Genomic DNA, 20,460 nt, shown 5'->3' with positions numbered 1-20,460 from the left:
ATGGTCACCTTATGGTGACCTTATCTTATGGTGACCTTATCACCTTATCTTTGATAAAGGAGGCACGAATATACAGTGGAGAAAGGACAGCCTCTTCAATAAGTGGTGCTGGGAAAACTGGACAGGTACATGTAAAAGTATGAGATTAGCACACTCCCTAACACCATACACAAAAATAAGCAGAAAATGGATTAAAGACCTAAATGTAAGGCCAGAAACTATCAAACTCTTAGAGGAAAACATAGGCAGAACACTCTGTGACATAAATCACAGCAAGATCCTTTTTGACCCACCTCCTAGAGAAATGGAAATAAAAACAAAAATAAACAAATGGGACCTAATGAAACTTCAAAGCTTATGCACAGCAAAGGAAACCATAAATAAGACCAAAAGACAACCCTCAGAATGGGAGAAAATATTTGCAAATGAAGCAACTGACAAAGGATTAAGCTCCAAAATTTACAAGCAGCTCATGCAGCTCAATATCAAAAAATCAAACAACCCAATCCAAAAATGGGCAGAAGACCTAAATAGACATTTCTCCAAAGAAGATATACAGACTGCCAACAAACACATGAAAGAATGCTCAACATCATTAATCATTAGAGAAATGCAAATCAAAACTACAATGAGATTCATCTCACACCAGTCAGAATGGCCATCATCAAAAAATATAGAAACAATAAATGCTGGAGGGGGTGTGGAGAAAAGGGAACACTCTTGCACTGCTGGTGGGAATGTGGTACAGCCACTATGGAGAACAGTATGGAGGTTCCTTAAAAAACTACAAATAGAACTACCATATGACCCAGCAATCCCACTACTGGGCATATACCCTGAGAAAACCGTAATTCAAAAAGAGTCATGTACCAAAACATTCATTGCAGCTCTAATTACAATAGCCAGGAGATGGAAACAACCTAAGTGTCCATCATCAGATGAATAGATAAAGAAGATGTGGCACATATATACAATGGAATATTACTCAGCCATAAAAAGAAACGAAATTGAGTTATTTGTAGTGAGGTGGATGGACCTAGAGTCTGTCATACAGAGTGAAGTAAGTCAGAAAGAGAAAGACAAATACCATATGCTAACACATATATATGGAATCTGAGAAAAAATAAATGTCATGAAGAACCTAGGGGTAAGACGAGAATAATGACACAGACCTACTAGAGAATGGACTTGAGGATATGGGGAGGGGGAAGGTTAAGCTGTGACAAGTGAGAGAGTGGCATGGACATATATACAGTACTAAACGTAAAATAGATGGCTAGTGGGAAGCAGCCGCATAGCACAGGGAGATCAGCTCGGTGCTTCGTGACCACCTGGATGGGTGGGATAGGGAGGGTGGGAGGGAGGGAGACGCAAGAGCGAGGACATATGGTAACATATGTATATGTAAAACTGGTTCACTTTGTTATATAGCAGAAACTAACACACCATTGTAAAGCAATTATACTCCAATAAAGATGTAAAAAAAAAACCAAAGACTTCCAAGAAAAAGAACAAGGAAAGAAGTAATATTAAATATACTTAATCAGTAAAAATTAATTGATTAGTTAATATGATTATTTCTGAAATATTTGTTGATGGAGGAAATTCTAGGGAAAAGATCCTTTGATTTCAGAGTAAGTGATAATAGACTAAAAATGTAAATACTGGCATATTATGGATAATACATCATTGGTCAATTATCAAGTGAAAGTGACAGCATCTTTCTTCACTATATTGGTGCAGGAGGAAGGGGCAAAGGGAACAGAGCTTTGAAGGTATAGTTTTCTTTCTTTTCTTTTCTTGCATTCTGTATCCCCGACCAACAGTATGAGTGGGGTTAGAGAAGGATAGGCAGGGGGAAGGGGTCAGAAATAGTGGCACAGATAAGCCTACTCAACTTTACACTGATAGAAGTAAATTAATAGGTATTGTTTCCCATGATAAAAGAGTTTTGCTTAGTATGTATGCTTCATTTGTACTTTTTGAATGAGTGAATGATTTAATTAATTTTTAAACCTTGTCAGCTTTGTTTTAAAGGCACTTCCCCCGCCCCCCAAAGATACATTGATGGAATGATCTCTATCCTTTCCAGAACTATAGACTTGAGAAGTGGGTTAAGTGCTTCTCATAAATTGCCTTATTTTGTCTTTATAAACCTGCATGAAACAAGCATCACTGTTCCTATTTTCAAGTGAGGGAACCGGAACTTATAGAGATTGTGACTTTTTCAGGATGATGGAGTTTAGGTACCATGATTACAAATCCTGACAGGTTGTTGGGTCATTTTACATAGTCATATGTCAAATGGCCATAGTCATATGTTGAGAAAAATTCTTTCCTATATGTTTTCTCACTGATCACAGCACCCACCCCACCTCCAGCATCTCTGGGGTGAGCGAGACTAGAGCAGCACATAGATAGCACTAGCTAGCGTGTGTTGATCACTTTGTGTGTCAAGTAGTGTGCTAAGTATGTGCAGTATCATCTCATTTAATGCTAATGGAAACCCTGTGAAGAAAGCATGATTATTACACCAGTTTACAAATCAGGAAATAAAGGCACAAAGAGTAACAAAGGAACTTACCAAGCATCTCATAATGTGCTGAGAATACTCGTCATTTTTGTGACCTAAAATAGTACTTTCTATGTTGGTGGTAATAAGAGTGCTGACTCATATAGGCCTGGAATCATGAGCTCCTCCTATTTAGATGGGCACAGAGTGCAGTTCTATCTTCCCTAGGTAAACTGTAAATCCACTTTTATCTCCCAGTATTCTCCATCACATGCTTTCTATTCCATTAATTCTGAACTGCTTGCAAGTCAAAGTTGTTTCATACTTGCAAGCCTTTTTTCTGGCTGTTCCTGCTGCCTAGAATAATTTTTCTCTCCTCTTCTTTACCTGGTTAAAGCCTTCAAGTTTCAGTTCAGGTCCAGTTTTTTGTTTATTTGTTTTTCATTTTAGGACGCCTCCCCTCATTCTCCAGTCTCAAAATGTATACCCAGGGCTTCCCTGTGGCGCAGTGGTTGAGAGTCCGCCTGCCGATGCAGGGGACACGGGTTCGTGTCCCGGTCCAGGAAGATCCCACATGCCGCAGAGCGGCTGGGCCCATGAGCCATGGCCGCTGGGCCTGCGTGTCCGGAGCCTGTGCTCTGCAACGGGAGAGGCCAAAACAGTGAGAGGCCCGCGTACCGAAAAAAAAAAAAAAAAATGTATACCCAGACTCTAGGCAATTCAGAGGCAGAAAGCCTCTTGTTCACCTTTTTCTAGTCTCTAGAACCTAGCATAATGCTGGTACATAGTAAGTGCTCAGTAGATGTTCATCAATTAAGCTAAATTTGTTGAAAAGTGTTGAAGATTAGGTGTTATATTGGATTTGTATTCCCCCTGGCCTCTACTTCAGTATTCACTGAGTATATTCACAGTAAGTAAAATGATTCTAAAGAGGGTATTGGTATATTAATTAATTGGTTAGGATAGGAAACTGAGAAGTCAGGAAAAATACATTTATTTTTAGAAGTCCAATGTGCTATCCATTGTACTACAGAGGCAGGTGGGAAAAGTACATTTATTTTTTTATTTTTTATTTTTTTGTGGTACGCAGGCCTCTCACCGCTGTGGCCTCTCCCGTTGCAGAGCACAGGCCCCGGATGCACAGGCTCAGCGGCCGTGGCTCATGGGCCTAGCCGCTCTGCGGCATGTGGGATCTTCCCACACCAGGGCACGAACCCGTGTCCCCTGAATCGGCAGGGAGACTCCCAACCACTGCGCCACCAGGGAAGCCCAGCACATTTATTTTTAATGGTGAGGTTAAAGGGAGATAACTGTCTACCTAAACTGGGATCATAAAATTATAAATGTAAAGTAAGAGAAAGAAGCAGAGACCTTTTGAAATATTGGACAGGAGTTATTAAGAAGATCATAATAATAGCTAATAATAATATGTATTGAGTGTTTATTAAACACTAGGCACTTTTTCGACATTTAACACATTTTATTTCAGCTCTTTTTCAGTTCATTTTCCTAACTTATGAGATAGATATTAGATATTATATTACATCCATTATATGAGTGAAGAGACCAAGACTCAAAGAACTTGATGAAAGCTATTACAGGTATAAAGTGGTAGAGCCAAGATAATTCCAAGAGTCAAGGTTCTTGGGGAAATGAGAGGACCATTCAGAGGAGAGGTTACATTAGTGCAATGTGTGCAATTTGGTTCTATGCAGAGAATCAAAATGGCAGATGCTATATATAGAAAAGCCATGGAAAGGGTAGGGGTCTGTGGCTTTACGGTCTAGAGGAGGCCTCCACTGCCCTCCCCTGTTTACACATTTTCTAATAATGCTGTCTTTAACATGAAAATGCCAAGAAGACCAGCTGCAGTGTTTGCTTAATTATAGTCTGAAGCTAGCTTTTCTGGGCAGTCTGAATCCAACCACAGTGAGTCAGCCTGTTGAGGCCCCACCCATCCTGGCAAATTTTTCCACTTGGGTCTTGAAGCCTGGGGGGGTTGGGTGCGGGAAGTGAGTCCTAAAAGGGACTTTTCTACCCTTATGGAGATCTGAGTTATCACGGCCTGGGTTTCCTGTTCTAGTTTAGGTGAGTCTAGTTTAGGTGAGTCTGAGACTTCTGCCTTTAGGTCCAGCCATTTCAAGTGCTTCTTGAGTTTCTCTTTAATTACAGCCTTGGCAAATGAAAGCTACTGGTGAAGTACATTTTCTTTCTTTTTTTTTTTTTTGAAAATGGCATTTATGTTCCTCAAACCACAGTGCCCCAAGCATACTGGTTTTGGTTTCACTAGTGTCTTGAGACTTTCAAAAAGTTATTAGATGAGAAGGGAAGGAGGGATAAATCTGAAACTTTCTGCAATCATAAGCACAGGATTTTTTCTTTCTTGTTAAACATGACTTTTCAGAGGGATTCCACACAGTCATTCCACGGAACTTCGGCAACTTTTTCATTCCTAAGCAACACTGCCAAAAATAGGCATCAGATCAATCACCTTTTTCTTAAGAACTATGAATAAAAGCAATGATTCTGAGTGCTGTAGAGGATGCAGAGATGTATATGAGTTACCATTCTCGGAGAGCACACACTCTGATTAGGACATAAGAAATTTAAATTACACGAAATTTAATTTAAATAACATCTAAGGCACCAGTGGAAGAGATCACAAGATTAGAGTAATTGCCAATCAAATGTATGTCTTTAAAAACCAGTCGTTAGGGGCTTCCCTGGTGGCGCAGTGGTTGAGAGTCTGCCTGCCGATGCGGGGGACACGGGTTCATGCCCCGGTCCGGGAAGATCCCACATCCCACATGCCACAGAACGTCTGTGCCCGTGAGCCATGGCCGCTGAGCCTGCGCGTCCGGAGCGGGAGAGGCTACAACAGTGAGAGGCCCACATACCTCAAAAAAAAAAAACCTAGATGTTAGGACAAAACATTTTTTCTAATTTGTATTCATACATATCGGTAAACTTTACAAAGTTATAAATATTGGTTCACATTTGGTTACACAATTAACAAAGTAACTTTATCAAAAAGAATGAAATTACAAAAATTGAACAACCCTGAAAGTTCTGGAAGGTATGGTTACCAACACAGAAAAGAGCACTCACTTCCACAGAGAAAATGGCATTGAATGAGAATAATCCTTCTTATTTTTTGTTATCTCCTCTCTGTGTCCTCATTAGAACTTGTTGCCGTCTCCTCTTCACTGTATGAAGAGAAGCTCTGTCTTTCTTCCTATGGACTTGAGGGATTTCCATTCCAATGATAAAATTTTAAAATAACAAAAATAATGTTATCAGTTAATATTTATTGAGTACTACAGTGTGCAGACCTCTGTGAATGCACCTGACTTGCATTATCTTATTCAGTTCTGAAAACAGTCTTTTGAGGTTGGCACAACCATTATTTTCATTTGTACAGGGAGGGACACTGAAGCTAGGAAAAGACTAGTGATTGCTAGAAAGTGCTAGAGCTGGGATTTTAACAGAAGTGTACCGATTCCAGAACCTGAACGCTTAGCCACAATTTCATTATGCCTCTCTATGTACAGCTGCTCCCTTATTCATGTGTTTGTTCATCTACACAGTATATGGGTACAATCTATGTGCCAGGCCTGTTCTAGCTTTTACATGCACAGTGATCAAGTATGAAAAGGTGTGTGTTGAAGGATGAATGTTTCAGTGTTTTTATACTAATAAAATATTAGAAACAATCTATTATTCATCAAGGCAAGGATTGATTATTTCAGCCATGGTACACATACAACAGAGCATCACAGAGCAATGTACTGACTTGGAAGGATGTGTGTAATAATAATAACAAATTTAAGATTAAACAACAGAACAACAACAACAATTTGAATATTACATAAAATAAGATCTCTTTAAAAAAATTTTATTTTTACACGATTTTTAAAGGTTACTTTCCATTTCCATTATTAAAAATATTGGCTATTTGTTATACAGCACATCCTTGAGCCTATCTTACACCCAACAGTTTGTACCTTCACTCCCCCACCCCTATACTGCCCCTCCCTCCCCACTGGTAACCACTAGTTTGTTCTCTGTGTCTGTGAGTCTGCTTCTTTTATGTTATATTCACTAGTTTGTTGTATTTTTTAGATTCCACATATAAGTGATATCACAGTATTTATAAGATCTCATTTTTGAGGGAGAAAAACTAGAAATGTCTGGAAGGATATACACCAAAATACTTAAAGTGATTAGGTCTGGGTGATAGGATTAGCCATGATTTTTACCTTCTTTATAACTTTTTGTATTATCTGAATTTTTAATAATGTGCATTCCTTTTATTTATCTAATCATTCAACAAATATTTCTAAAGTGCTTACTGTATACAACATAATGTCTTAAGCACTGCACATACAATAATGGATAGGCAAACATGGTTCCTGCCCTCAGGGAGTTTACAGATTAGCCAATTACAACAGAATGTAATCATTACAATGCTGTGGAGGCACTCAGGAGGGACCCTTACCCAGACTTTAGGGTCAGATGGGCTTCCTTTAGTAGGTAATATCTAATTCAAATCCGTACAGGCTAGTTGGAGATAGTGAAGTCAGAGCTGAATGGAAATTGAAGAGGAATGACTTTCCAGGCTGACACTGCTACCCGTGAAAAGTCCTGGAGGCAGCAGAGCAAGTTCAGCAACAGGAGGCTTTTTGTCATGGCTGGAGCACTAAAGTATAGAATGGGGTTCAAGCTGGTTTTATCTCCCCCTACCACCTGCTACTCTCGGTCAAAGCCTTATTGTTACTGCCATGGTTATTCATGGTATCACTGCGAACTCAGCTCTCATGCCTGGACAAAGTCCTAATTGTGCCTTTGAAATCACCTTCTTTCCTAGAGAAGGGTGGAGAAAGAATTAATGAAAATCTAGAAAAATAGGTGAGGCCATAAATGGACACGTTCCATCTGAATACTAAAAGCTCAGCAAATAATCTTCCTGGGTCGAACCAGTTGTGAACAAACAACACCAAGTCCTGCTCTTGTTGGTCGGGCCAAACCGTAGGAGAATCTAGTTTGGAGCCTAGGAATCCTTGGGAGCTCCCAGCATCAGTGCAGCTCAACTGTCGTTTTGCCATGGAACTCATTTAACTGTCTCTGACAGTGCTATTTCTGGCTGGGCCATTTATTTTTGGTGACCAGGGAAGTTGTTATTTGTTTTGTTTTGTTTTTATATAGTTCGTAGCGCTCCAATATGATGATGACAACACCCTGCTATTCCAGGATCATTGTGGGTAGCGTGGGTGTGTATCTATGGTGGGGGAAGACAGCAGGAACATCACTGGAACCCCTGCCATTTATCTACACAATGATGCTGCCTAAGACAGGGTTTATTTATTGACCTGATATAATAGCTCTGTTGTTAGCTGTCTTGCCATCAGGCCACGTATTTCAAGAAAAGGCTGTGTAGAGGATGGGTATCAGTATGCGTCTGAGTTTAAGGGGAAAAAGTTGAATGGTATTGTTAATATTTTAGCATTTAAAAGACTGAAACTTCAGGGATTATGTTGAAATTTCAGAAACAGAGTTTCAGAAGAAAGATTTGTTTATTGTGCAACCCCAAAGAGAAAAAGCCAGATGTTTGTAGAGTTCTCAGTCTGCTTTCTGAGGCAGGCATCAACAGCTGGCTTCTGGAACACTGGACAGAAACCCTGTGTGGAAGTGAAAGGGTTGATGAGTGGAAGACCAAGTTGATTGACTTCGATTGACATTTTCCTTATTAGAATGTTCTTCAGAAGTTATGCATATTCTTCAGGGCAGCCAAATGAGTATGTTTTTCCTGTCAAAATATAGGGTGGATCATGTTTTCTTTCTGTTTTATTTAAGGATTGTAACAAAACTTTAACTTTTGATAGAACATAGTAATCCATGAGTATTTAATATTGAAGGCCACTTAAAGTATACTTTATCTAGCCTTTATGTTAGGGCCCCATAATCTAAGTAGGATTAATATACATTTAGAAATGGTCAGTTCTAAACCATTTGCTTTTAACTGAATTGAACTGAATTGAACTTAAATCTTTATCATAGAAAAATCCTTTGTAGAAGGCAAAGGACTGGATATGTTACCTCTCACAGCTTTAGTTTCTTTCTTCTTTTTTAAATACCAGCTTTTTTGAAATGTAATTTACATACCATAAAATTCACCCTTTTAAAGTGTACAATTCCATGTTTTTTGTATATTTAATGAGTTGTGCAACAATTACCACTATCTAGTTCCAGGACATTTTCATCACCCCCCAAAAACCCATCATACCCATTAGTAGTCATTTCCTGTTCCCTCTTCCCCCAGGCCCTGGAAACCACTCATCTAATTTCCCTATGGATTTGTCTAGTCTGAAAATTTCATATAAATAGAATCATGTAATATGTGACTTTTTGTGCCTGGCTTATTTCACATTATATAATGTTTTCAAGGTTCGTTTGTGTTATAGCATGTGTCAGTACTTCATTCCTTTTTATGACAGAGTAGTATTCCATTATATGGATATGCTAAACTTTGTGTATTCAGTCTTCTGTTTTTGGATGTTTGGGATGTTTCTGCTTTTTGACTATGAGAAGGATGCTTCTGTTTTGTGTGGACATATGTATCCCTTCTCTTGGGTGTATACCTAGGAGTGGAATTGCTAGGTCATATAGTCACCCTATGTTTAATCTTTTGAAGACTAGCTTTGGTTTAGTCACCTTGAAAATGGAGAAAACTATGTTTCATATAGGTTCAGGTGGTCAGATCCTCTGAGGTCACAAGCAATATTATTTATAATGAAGGATACTTTTTGAAAATATGCAGGGACCTAAGGTAGAATTGGAAGTACCTTATTAGTCACAGGGGAACCCTAGGTTCACAGGGGTCATCTAGTGTCATGAATAAGGCCCTGATGAGTATGAAATATGGGTCAGACTGCTGGAAGCTGTAGTCTGTGCTCCTCCACTTTCTAGCTAAGCAAATCGGCTAACTTCCTGATGTCTTACTTTCCTGGAGTATAAAATGGGGATAATAATATCCAATCCACTTACTTCACAGTGTTGTAATGAGGATAAAATGAAATAATACATATATGGAAGTGCTTTGTATATTGTCAAATCCTATACAAGTGATTGTTGTTGTGAAGATAGTGTAATTATATCTAACTAATTTTGTAATACAAGTCAAAGTCATTCAAAACAGCCAGTAATTAAACTTTTGTATTTCTCCAACTTAGATTTTATCATAAAAACATAGGGACTCCCAGACACATACATGTATTACAAATAAAGGATTTATATGTGAAACAAACCATCCTCCTCCTTCTCCTTGCCCCATCCCTTCGTGTCTATCCCTGCCGTCTAATCCAAAACAAGTAGGGTTCCTGGGTGCTAAAGAGCAGGAAATGCTCTCCAGCCATTGGTGTGACTTTCCCACAGGTCTGTTTTGAAAATGTAACAGTTAGCAAAGTCTGTTGAGAGTCATCCTTAGGTCCCTAGTCGTTGTTGCTGCTTTTGTCTAGGAATAGCATGTCCTTTATGCTCACTTATCTCCTCTTCCTCTTCCTGTGCAAGGCAACCAGAGCACTCAGTCTGAACAGGTAGACTCCCACTACCTTTTAGGGCTCTACCATAAGAGAGCTGGTGGGGTGCTCTGAGATCTTTCAAAAAGTGACAGCTCTCTCATTGGTGCTGCCTTTGGTAATATTGTTTCTATGAGAAAATATGTTTCAAACATAGAATCTCAGGATGGCTAAAGACCTTAAAAGTTCTCCAGAACTAACCTAGTGGATGTGTGAAGATTCTTAACGATATCCCTGACAAGTGGTCCTTTAATTTCAGTTGATTCCTTTTTGTGGCAGGAAATTTACTATCTCTCATAATGTAAGTGCTAAGTAAATATTTGATGTATGAATGTATGGATGGAGTGTGGCAATAAGTTCATTACATCCAGCTCTACTAGAGAATTTATTCTTATATTTAATTGAAAGCTACCTTCCTGTAATTCCTAGTTTCATTCCATTTAAAATAGTTTTTTTAAAATAATAAACTATTTCACAGACAAGAACATACAAAGAACAATAAAACACTTGTCCATGTATCCAATACCTAAATTTTTTTTAAGATTTTTTGATTTGAACCATTTTTTTAAAGTCCTTATTGAATTTGTTACAATATTGCTTCTGTTTTATGTTTTTTTGGAGTTTTTGGACACAAGGCATGTGGGATCTTAGCTCTCTGACCAGGAATTGAACCCACACCCCCTGCATTGGAAGGTGAAGTCTTAACCACTGGACGGCCAGGGAAGTCCCCCAATATCTAAATTTTAACACATATTATTTTTGCTCTATTTGCCTCATATTGAAAACTAAAAGTTCACATTACAGATGCAATTGCAACACTCTTAATAGCCTACCCCAATCCGACCTCCTGACTCCTTTCCTACAGTTAATTACTATTTTTTTCCGAAAGTCACACAATTAGAAAATAGCAGAGCTGAGATTTGAACCCAGATCTCCTTGGTTCAAAAGCTATTGCCCTTTCCACAATTCTGTGCTATCCCACCTAGATAAATATGTATAATAGTGATAATATTTATTGCCAATTTGTAAGTGGGTAGTAAAATGTCAAGGGTTGCTTAAAACACTATTCTCCTGTTCCTCTGCTTGCCATATTATTTACGAATATTTTTATTTTCATGAAATGTAAAATTATGAATTATCACAGATATCAAATTGGTGAAGTTGAGTTGCAAAAGTTTGATTATATTTGAAAAGAATGTGTCAATTAAGATGATTAATCATTTTTAGTGGAGTGGAACTGTATTTTTAGGAGAGGGATTGGTAAGAGATTAATATGTTTTCAAGCATTTCCATTGTAAGAACTATCTGGGGGGTCTGAATATGATTAAGCAAATTGAGGCTGAGTTGTTTTTAAAGGCTGACTTGACAGTCGGTTATGTTAATGGGGCATGACATAAAACAGCTGGGTTGTAATCTCCTACTATTGTTGGCATTGATTGAGTTCTTATTAAAGTCTTGTTTCCAGTCTGCACTAATACATTAAGAAGCGGTGGGAAGAAGAAATTAAGCAAGGAGCAGGGGAGAACTGTTAATGTTTGGAAAAAATATTTTCAGAGAAGAGTAAAGATTTTCTATATACTACATTAAAAAGGAAGAACAAAGATAGAAGCACTGCCCCTTGCTCAAGAACCTGCAGTGTTTGTTTCCTAAGCAGTGCAGAGCTTATCCAAAGCTCTGAGAGGCCCTGATTTAGGAGGTCTAATGAGCAGCCCAGGTGTGTGTGGTTTTGTTTGATAAAGCTACAAAACACAAACGAATAAAACAAAACATAAGCAATAAGCAAATAAAGTAAGTAGCTCCTCACCCTTTGTTCAAACTGAGAACCAGGACCTGCTAAAGGAACAAACTCAGTCTCCTCATCCTGACTTTCAAGATCTTTCTAAAATGGTTCTTCACTTCCTGTCCTCTCTGTTTACCCACTACAGGACAGCATGTGCCCTTTGTTTCAGTCCACTTGGTCCTCTGCACCTTTGCTTATGTTCTACCTGCCTAGATTGCCTTGTATTCTCCCTCCAGCCTATGCAAACTTGATTCATCCTTTAAGGAGAGCAAAAATGTCACTTCTCTCTGGAACCTTCTCTGGTAGCCTCTCTTTCCTAATTTCTCTAGTTTTTATTATTTGTACAGTTCATAATGCCCTTTGATTGTTATTTATCATATATTATTCCCCATTTATTCAGAACTCTTGTGCATTAAAATTACTCTATTAGAAGAATTAATTTTACTTATAAAATTACCTTTAGATATGCTCTTCCTCCTACAAGATCTGCATAATCTTGTATACAGATTGAATTCTATTAGGATTAAATCCAATGAAGTCAAAGTCAGCACGTTATTCATCCATACTTTTATTAAATATTTCTTGAGCACCTACTATGTGCCAGGCACCATTCTGGGTACAGGTGATATAGCAGTGAACAAAACAGGCCCATTTCCTGGCTTTCTCATGGAGTTCACATGCTAGTAGGGAAAGACAGACAAGAAACAAAATAAATAAGTAAAAATAATATTTTAGAAGGTGATAGTGCTATGGGATTAAAAAAAAACAATGAAGGGAGACATGGAGGGCTGGGGTGAGGCATAGGGTGAGTAACAGTTTTAAATAGGGTGGTCACCTCATAGAGGAAGTGACATTTGATCAAAGACTTGAAGAGGGTGAGGAGGAGAATGCAGATAACTAAAGAAAGAGCATAGTATTCAGAAGGATCAATAAGCTGATAGGCCTTGAGGAGGGAGGGTGCTTGGTGTTTTTGAGAAACAGCAAAGAGAAACAGTGTGGCCGGGGCAGAGTACATAGGGGAAGAGTAGTAGGAAAAAAGTAGAAGAGAGGGTAGGGGAGAGGCTCCAGATTATGCAGGGCCTTGGGACTTATGGGCTAACAAAACGACTGACTTAGCCTTTCACTCTCAATTAGATAGGAAGCCATTGGGGGTTTCCAGCAGAGGAGCAATCTGACATTTTGTAACCCTCATAGTGATATGGCTGCCATGCTAAGAATCGACTATAGGGGAGCAAGGGTAGGAGTGGGGAGACCAGTTAAGGGGCTATTCAAATAACTCAGAGGAGAGATCACAGTATCTTGGGCCAGAGTGGCAAAGGTACGAGTGGCAGTGGTGGTAGATAGCTTCTCTATATGTGTTGAAAATAGAAATCTTGAGAGACAGGTTTACAGACAGATGAGATGATGTGCATGAGAAAGAAGGGTCAAGAATAATTCAAAAGTTTTGGCCCAAACAACTGCAAATATTGGTGGTTACAAACTGAAATGGGGTCCAAAGAGGAAGGAACATATGTCCTGGGAAAAATTAGGAATTCAGTTTTATATATCACGAGTATGAGCTGTCCATATTCAAGTAGAGATTTCTACTAGGAAGTTAGGTGTAGATTGGAGTTCAGGAGCAAAGTCAAGATGGGCATATAAACTTAGAAACTTAAGTGAACAAAACATTATTTTTCTAGTCACCATTCTAGCAGATGTAGTTTCTTTGGAACCGTTAAAATAAACTTTTCTATATCATTGGAAAGTTATGAGAATAACATTGGGTTGGCCAAAAAGTTTGTTTGGGTTTTTTCGTAAGATCCTAGCCGAACGAACTTTTTGGCCAACCTAACATAAGCAACCTAGCCCATATTTAGCAGATCAAATCAGCAAAAAATGAAATATATATGCAATCATTATCTATTCATTAATTTAACACATATTTAGGGAGTGCGTCCTAAATATTCTGCAATGAGAATTCAAAGACACAAAATATGCCTTGCCAGCCCTCAAAACACTCTAGTCTGACTGAGGTGATCGTATACTGCACAGTGGGAAGAATTAACTGGGGAGGTCTTCTTGGCAATTGTGGGAACTGAAGGAATATAGAGAGACATATAAGTCATTGACCCTTGGGCAGCTTACAGACTAGTCGGAGAGGTAGACACATAAAAAAGTGAAAAGCTCTAAAATGTGTAAATAACCCTGCAGGACAACAGAAAAGCATTACCATGAGGCAGCGTATGAGCACTTGCCAAACGCTAGTAGTTGCCTTAGGAGCTCAAGAGGAAAACGTTTTTCCAGTCTGGTGTAGCAGGGAAAGCTTTGTTTGGGTGGAATTCAAACTTGAGAAAGTGACTTGAAAAAAGAGGCAGGGTGTCTTGAGAGGGTGTGATTTTTTTTTTTTTTCTTTTATACTAAGAGTGATGAGATGCCTGTGAAGGATTTTTAAGTAAGGGAGATGACAGGATAAGATTTGAGTTTTGAAAATAATGCTTTTAAAATAATGGGTTTTCTTAGCTTTAATAAGGAGAAGAACTAGCTGGATGAATTCTGGCAGACATGATAGACACTGTTGCAAAAGTTTTTGTCATGAGGTTTGTGGTGAGAATGGCACATGCAAGTTGAACTATTTAGCCAAAAGCTGGATATGTAGGGCTAGATCTTGGGTGAGACAACTCAGTTGGAGGTTTGGGGACTGTTTGGGAGGCAAAAGTCAAAGCCCTAAAAGTGGATAAAATCTCTAAGGGAGAAAGTGTGAAGAGAAAAAAATCAGAAGGCTAATGGCTAATCATCATTTAAGTAGTAGCTTTAAAGAGCCAGGAAAAAAAGAAAAAAAAAAAAAAACAACACAGAGAAGAGGCTAGAGAGATAGGAAAAGAACAAGGGATCACAGGGCATAAGAGAAAATAGGCTTAATGTGAAGAAAGAAATATATAGGTTGGATAAGAGCACCTGCATTCGTATGCAATTTTACTTTCCATAAAGCTTGTATTAAATTATCTTACATGATGAAAGAATCCAAGTAGACATCAAAAGCATGATTAAACACTAATCTAGAATCTGGCACCTGGTTCCCCCTGTGCAAAATGGAGGTAATAATAATCAGGTTATTCCTCTAGGAGCTTAGACCAGGAAAGGGCCTTAAAATCACCGTTTCCAACCACTTCATTTTATAAATGAGGACAGTTAGGTCTCTGGAGATGTGTACTCCCAAGGTCATACGTCTATTTAGTAACAAAGCTGGGACCAGAAAAGGATCTTCTTGAGTCTTACCTCAGACTTTTCTCTTCCTCACTGTCTCTAATTAAGCCTAGGTGAAATTCATTTATTCTAAGAGCACAGATTTAATGAAATTAGCTAAATGCATTTTAAATGTGTGCTTTTTTAAAAAAATGAAGAATATATTGTCTTAAGTTACCAGTGGTCTAGGTAAGAAATGTGTTGCCTACTTATAATCCAGCTCTATTTGAGAGAATGCTCAGTTCTCATTATGCCCTCCTGAGGCCACTTTATTCACTCAAATTTTTTCTGTCTTTCAAAGCAAAGTGCAAGTGCAACTCCTAGTCAAAGCTTTCTTTCTCTCACCATCCTAATGAGAATGAATCACTCTTTCTTCTGGGTTCCCACAGATTCAGTATTTTTCAAACTTTAGGACAAAACGTATTAGTGGGTCATGGACTCAATTCAGTGGGTCACTCCCAAAAAGAGAAACGGAATAGGAAATATCAGAGTGCATCCTACATAGTGATGGTTAACATTACTTTGGGGAACTTTTACTTCAGTTGTGTGTGTGTGTGTGCATGCACTGGATTGCAGTGTGAAATGTAAAATGTTTGAATAACACAGGCCTGGAGGATTATAGTGTAAAACATACGCACCTACATCTCTACGGCCACCTATCTCTTGGAGGGCTGGGACTGTCTTCATCTTTGTATTCCTCATGCCCAACATACTACCTGCTGTGTACAAAAAAGGGAGGTTGATTGGAATTATTACGAAGAGTGAAGAAAGAATTAGAAGAATGAAGAGCAGGTAGGTTGGGGAGGAACCTTCTACGTGAATTAAGTATAAAGTTTTTGTTTCCTTTACTTTGGATGTCAATGTTAATTTGTTTTCAAGCTAGTATTACTGCAGCCAAGAACCTGTGTGTGGTATCTGTGCTGTGGCGTTGTCTCCCAGTCACCTTCAATGTCCCGTGTGGTGTGGTATAAATAATACTTCCTGCCAGCGTTGCAGCTGTCCTTCAAGGATCTTAGATTGCTTTAGGAGCAGGATCTGGTGATGAGTGCCTAGCTCCACTTGGCAGGTGCCGGAGTTAAGAGCTAGTGACTGGGTAAAACCTCTGGGCTCCAGCCTGACACCTCCCTCCATCACCTCCCACCCTCTTTTCACCCTCATCCCTTAGAGGGAGGAACCTTTGACCCTGCCTCTTGGAGCTTGTGTAACTGGTAAACAGATTTTTGCAAAGATTCCACCGAACTAGAAGATTGGCCCTTTCTTTGGAGGTGGCTCAGGTGTGTATGGGGGGAGGGGCATGGTAATAAAGGCTATTTCTTTAACTGCCTCAGGGCTGGAAAGGTCCAGGGAATAAAACTGGGAAGGAACTGATGAGAGCTGAGCTTCTGGATCATTCAAGGAAATTAGAAACCCCTCTGATGAGTCGTTCTTTAATTTGCACCTGACAGAAGGGGGATATTTGATACGTGGTCACCATTTTGTGGGCCATTCTGTGTCCTTGCAACCCAACCATCACCTTGAATCACTCCCATTCCCCATTTCCTGGAAGCTTCTGAGGGTCAGCCCCCTCTCTTTTCTGAGAAACTGTTAACTGCCTACAGTTGGGCCTGAGAGGCTGAGGGAGGGTGAGAGCCGAGTCCTAGCTTGGAGTCGGGTTACACCACTTGTGTCTGAGTTCACGCAGCATGTTCCTCTGTCAGGGATTCCGCAAATATCTCCCGAGGTAAAAAAGGAAAGCGCGCTGAGCTCCAGCGCCCAGAGCAGGGAGCCCAGGCCCAAGTGCGGGAGAGGGCGCCAGCCATCAGGGGCATGTCGCCGTAGCCTCGCAGCGTCGCCGCCGGCTCGCTTCATGCCGCGGTGCAGCTGCACCACGTTCCTGGGCTGAGGGGGCGATTGGGCAAGTGCTCCTCCCCATGGGTTGCCCACCATGTCTAACGGATATCGCACTCTGTCCCAGCACCTCAATGACCTGAAGAAGGAGAACTTCAGCCTCAAGCTGCGCATCTACTTCCTGGAGGAGCGCATGCAGCAGAAGTATGAGGCCAGCAGGGAGGACATCTACAAGAGGGTGAGTGCGGAGGCCTGCGGCTCGTGGGGGGCAGGGGCTGGTGGTGGACACATCCAGATTCCGAGCTCTTCCTAGCCGGTGCTGTGCGAATCAGTGGGGTAGGCGGTCTCCCGGCCTGGTCTGGTCACCTTAACGCCAGTGTGACCTTGGACAAGCCCATTTCACCTCATCGGTGCCTGTTTCCTACTTTCCTACTCTGTAAAGAGAGCGAGCTGGATTAAATCAGAGGCTCTCGACCTCTGGTTTGGAACTGTGTAGAACGATCACCTTGGGGGCTGGTTTAAAGTGTCGATTACTGCCTTACCCCCAGGGATTCTGATTTAGGAAGGGAGGGGGAGCTTAGAAATCTGCATTTTTAAACAAGCCCCGGAGGTGACTGAAGCTGGTAGTTTTCAAGTCACACGCTCTGCTTAGAGAAGGGACCCTTCTAGCTCTGGCACATGGGGGCAGGGAATGATGCCATGGGGAACGGGGCAGGGGTTGAGGACATTTCTGTTCCTTGAGAAATTCGTGTTTGTTTTTGAAGATGATTATGCAGATGAGCTTTTAGGACGGGGTCTTAGGCATTTTCATCTTGAGGAATAGTTCACCTTAGAATGAAGAAAGGGTATTGATGGAATGAACAGCCGTTGGCCTTGGGTGGGGTGGGAGAGGGAATGGCGGCTTCCCTGAAAGGGAGGGCTGTCTTGATTGATGGGGGAGTGGGGCTGGGAAGGAAGACAGAGGGGATTGGCTGAGTTGAGGGTGACATGATACAGCACCTTGGTAAGAGGACATTAGGCTATGGTTTACAAGGATTAAGCTTCCTAACCGGTTGCCACAATGTTGGTTTCCTTAGCTTTCTTAGTGTCTGGGCTAGCAGGACCTGAAGCGGCCTGAGCGACCTGGAGCTGGTGGCCTCTGACTTTATCAGTTTCTAAATCTCCAGCTGTTTGCACCAGAGGACTATACCAATATTATCATTATCTGTGTGTGCCCTGTCCTGTCGAGAAGGAGTTTGGGAAGCATTACAGGCTGCTAGATAATACTCTAGATCAGAGGAATAACTGGTGTTTCAGACCCAAACCACTGTTTCGTAAATTCAACTAAGATGAACAGCTAAATCTGAGGGATTTAGCCCTATTTTCTGACTTTTCTGGATTTCCATGTTTTAATCTGAATTTTCCTGAAATTGATCCAGACTCATCTTTTGTCTTTTATGTGACTATATAGTGAATGTGCTTCAATGGAGCTGCCAGGGGTCGAGAGGGATATTGCCAAGTGAGGGTTGGTAACTCAGAGAGAGGGAGAAGGGGAGCGTGAGTGCAGTATTTGCCTCGGAGTAGGAATAGTGAATGAATTTGTTCACTGTGCAGAGGGAGGGACATTTTCCCATTAACTGTCTCCAAAGCAAGATAGAAGAAAGGGGCAATTTCGTAGATAATTTGAGGGAAAGGATTTTTTTAGCTTGAATCAAATGACCGCTTGAGTCAGTTGGTCTCACCCTCTGCTCTGCACTGGCTAAGGGGACACTCTGGGTGGGTGTGAGAGGGCACCGTCGCTATCCTGGAGAAGTGTGACTGAGAGGATTATAGGAGCTGCACCGAGGTATGGTGGGGGTAAGTGGGCCACAGGACATTGTCACATGCAGAGGTGACAACCCTTTGTTAGACTCCTGTATTGCCACTAGTCCCACTCAGGAAGTAGAAATGGCCCTGTCTCTTCCTGGTCTAAGAGCAGAGTAGTCAGGCAGCTACAGGCATCCTATAATATGGGGAATCTCAAACTATTGTGTCCCCTCCTTTCCCTTCTCACCATACCTTTGTTCCGCCTGTCACATTATTCATCCTGTTTGGCTGTGATTATTTGGGAAGCACCAACAGCCTAGGTTAAAATGCCCTTATTTGGGAAGCAGAATACATAAAGCCGTTATCAGTCATGAACATCGTAGTTGAAGTTAGTTTATCACACTATGTAGTGATGAGGAATTGATAGAAATCAGGGCAGTTGCATTTTGATGGAAGGACAAGGGATTAGAAAACCACAGATCAGGAGCCTTGGACAATCAGAGACCTGGGCGAGTTACTTAGCATCTCTGAGCCTGTTCCAGTCCCTGTAGAACTGGCATTAAGAATAACGCACAGGGGCTTTCCTGGTGGCACAGTAGTTGAGCGTCCTCCTGCCGATGCAGGGGCATGGGTTCGTGCCCCGGTCCGGGAAGATCCCACATGCCGCGGAGCGGCTAGGCCCGTGAGTCATGGCCGCTGAGCCTGCGCGTCCGGAGCCTGTGCTCCGCAACGGGAGAGGCCACAAAAGTGAGAGGCCCGCGTACCACAAAAAAAAAAAAAAAAAAAAAAAGAATTATGCACAGCACCATAGGCCCTGAAAATTATTTGTTGAGAGTATGAATAAATAGCAGCCATAAAGATTAAATAAGAAGACATAATCAAAGCACTTTGTAAACTTCATAGCATCCTACAGGTATGAGAGGGTAGTAGTTGTATGCCTACTAGTAGTAATAGTTATTATGATATTTAAAAATGGTAAAGCAATTTGGTTCCTTTAATCTCACCCTCAGACGTTCCCATGAACGTGTTTTACGTTCATCCATGTTAGTCCCTTTTTGACTCCACAAGGTTAGGACAATTAATTAGCAGCCATGTTGGCAGAGACAGGGAGAGTGATGTGCAGTGCATCACATGGTAAGCCAGGTAGTTCAGATAAGAATTTAGAGCCCTGTTCTGTGACTAAACTTAGCTTGATTTTTTTTTAGTGTTGGAAGGACTCTTTAAATATAGTAAAAGCATTAAATCATGCCCAACTAAGTGAGAATCTGCAATAATTTGGGTGCTGTATGCATGGATTCTCTTAAAGAAAACCAGTATTTGTGAAACATATGTAATAAAATTCTATTATGAATAGTAACTATTTTATCATTTCACATATTTTTACTACTGCAGACTTTTGTTGAGATATTTGTACTGAAGAGTAAAAAGTTACTGTCTTAGTGAGAGGCAATCAAGCATTTCACCATAATGACTACAGGGAAGGGAAATATGAGAAACTGCGGGAGAAAAGGACTGGAGAGTGGGTTCTGTCTTCTTCTTTCCAAGCGGCAAGTCCTCCTTTATGTAGCTGATTGAGGGAGAGACTAAAGTAGATATACATAATTCTTCATTGTAAAGGAAGCTACAAGGCTGTTTAATTGTAAGAGAAGTTGTAAGAGTTAGAGAGTTACATAAAAACCTAAAAGTATCGACTTCAGAGCAAGTAAATAAAAAAGGAGTTAAGGGTTTCTCTCTTTCAAGATACTCAGAGAATTCAGAAA

The 20,460-nt window shown here is 40.5% G+C and overlaps 1 protein-coding gene across 10 annotated transcripts in view; it reads left to right on the top strand.

Moving 5' to 3' along the window:
- The window catches only part of PDE4DIP (phosphodiesterase 4D interacting protein), a gene marked incomplete at both ends in the record, with an annotated part of 225,879 nt that overhangs the window by 62,406 nt on the left and 143,013 nt on the right, over positions 1-20,460 (top strand). For 9 of the 10 annotated variants that reach the window (XM_082833039.1, XM_082833041.1, XM_082833030.1 and 6 more), the window contains one exon: positions 17,043-17,153. In XM_082833039.1, coding sequence (XP_082689165.1) covers positions 17,043-17,153 — 111 coding nt within the window. Of the gene's footprint in view, positions 1-16,248; positions 16,363-17,042; positions 17,154-20,460 lie in introns of those variants that run through there. The other variant, XM_082833029.1, reaches the window with a different exon arrangement.

The sequence above is a fragment of the Leucopleurus acutus genome (genome assembly GCF_964270905.1).
Source record: "Leucopleurus acutus genome assembly, chromosome: 2".
NCBI lineage: Eukaryota > Metazoa > Chordata > Mammalia > Artiodactyla > Delphinidae > Leucopleurus > Leucopleurus acutus.
The sequence above is the reverse complement of the archived record's forward strand: the minus strand, read 5'-3'. Positions and strand labels throughout refer to the sequence as shown.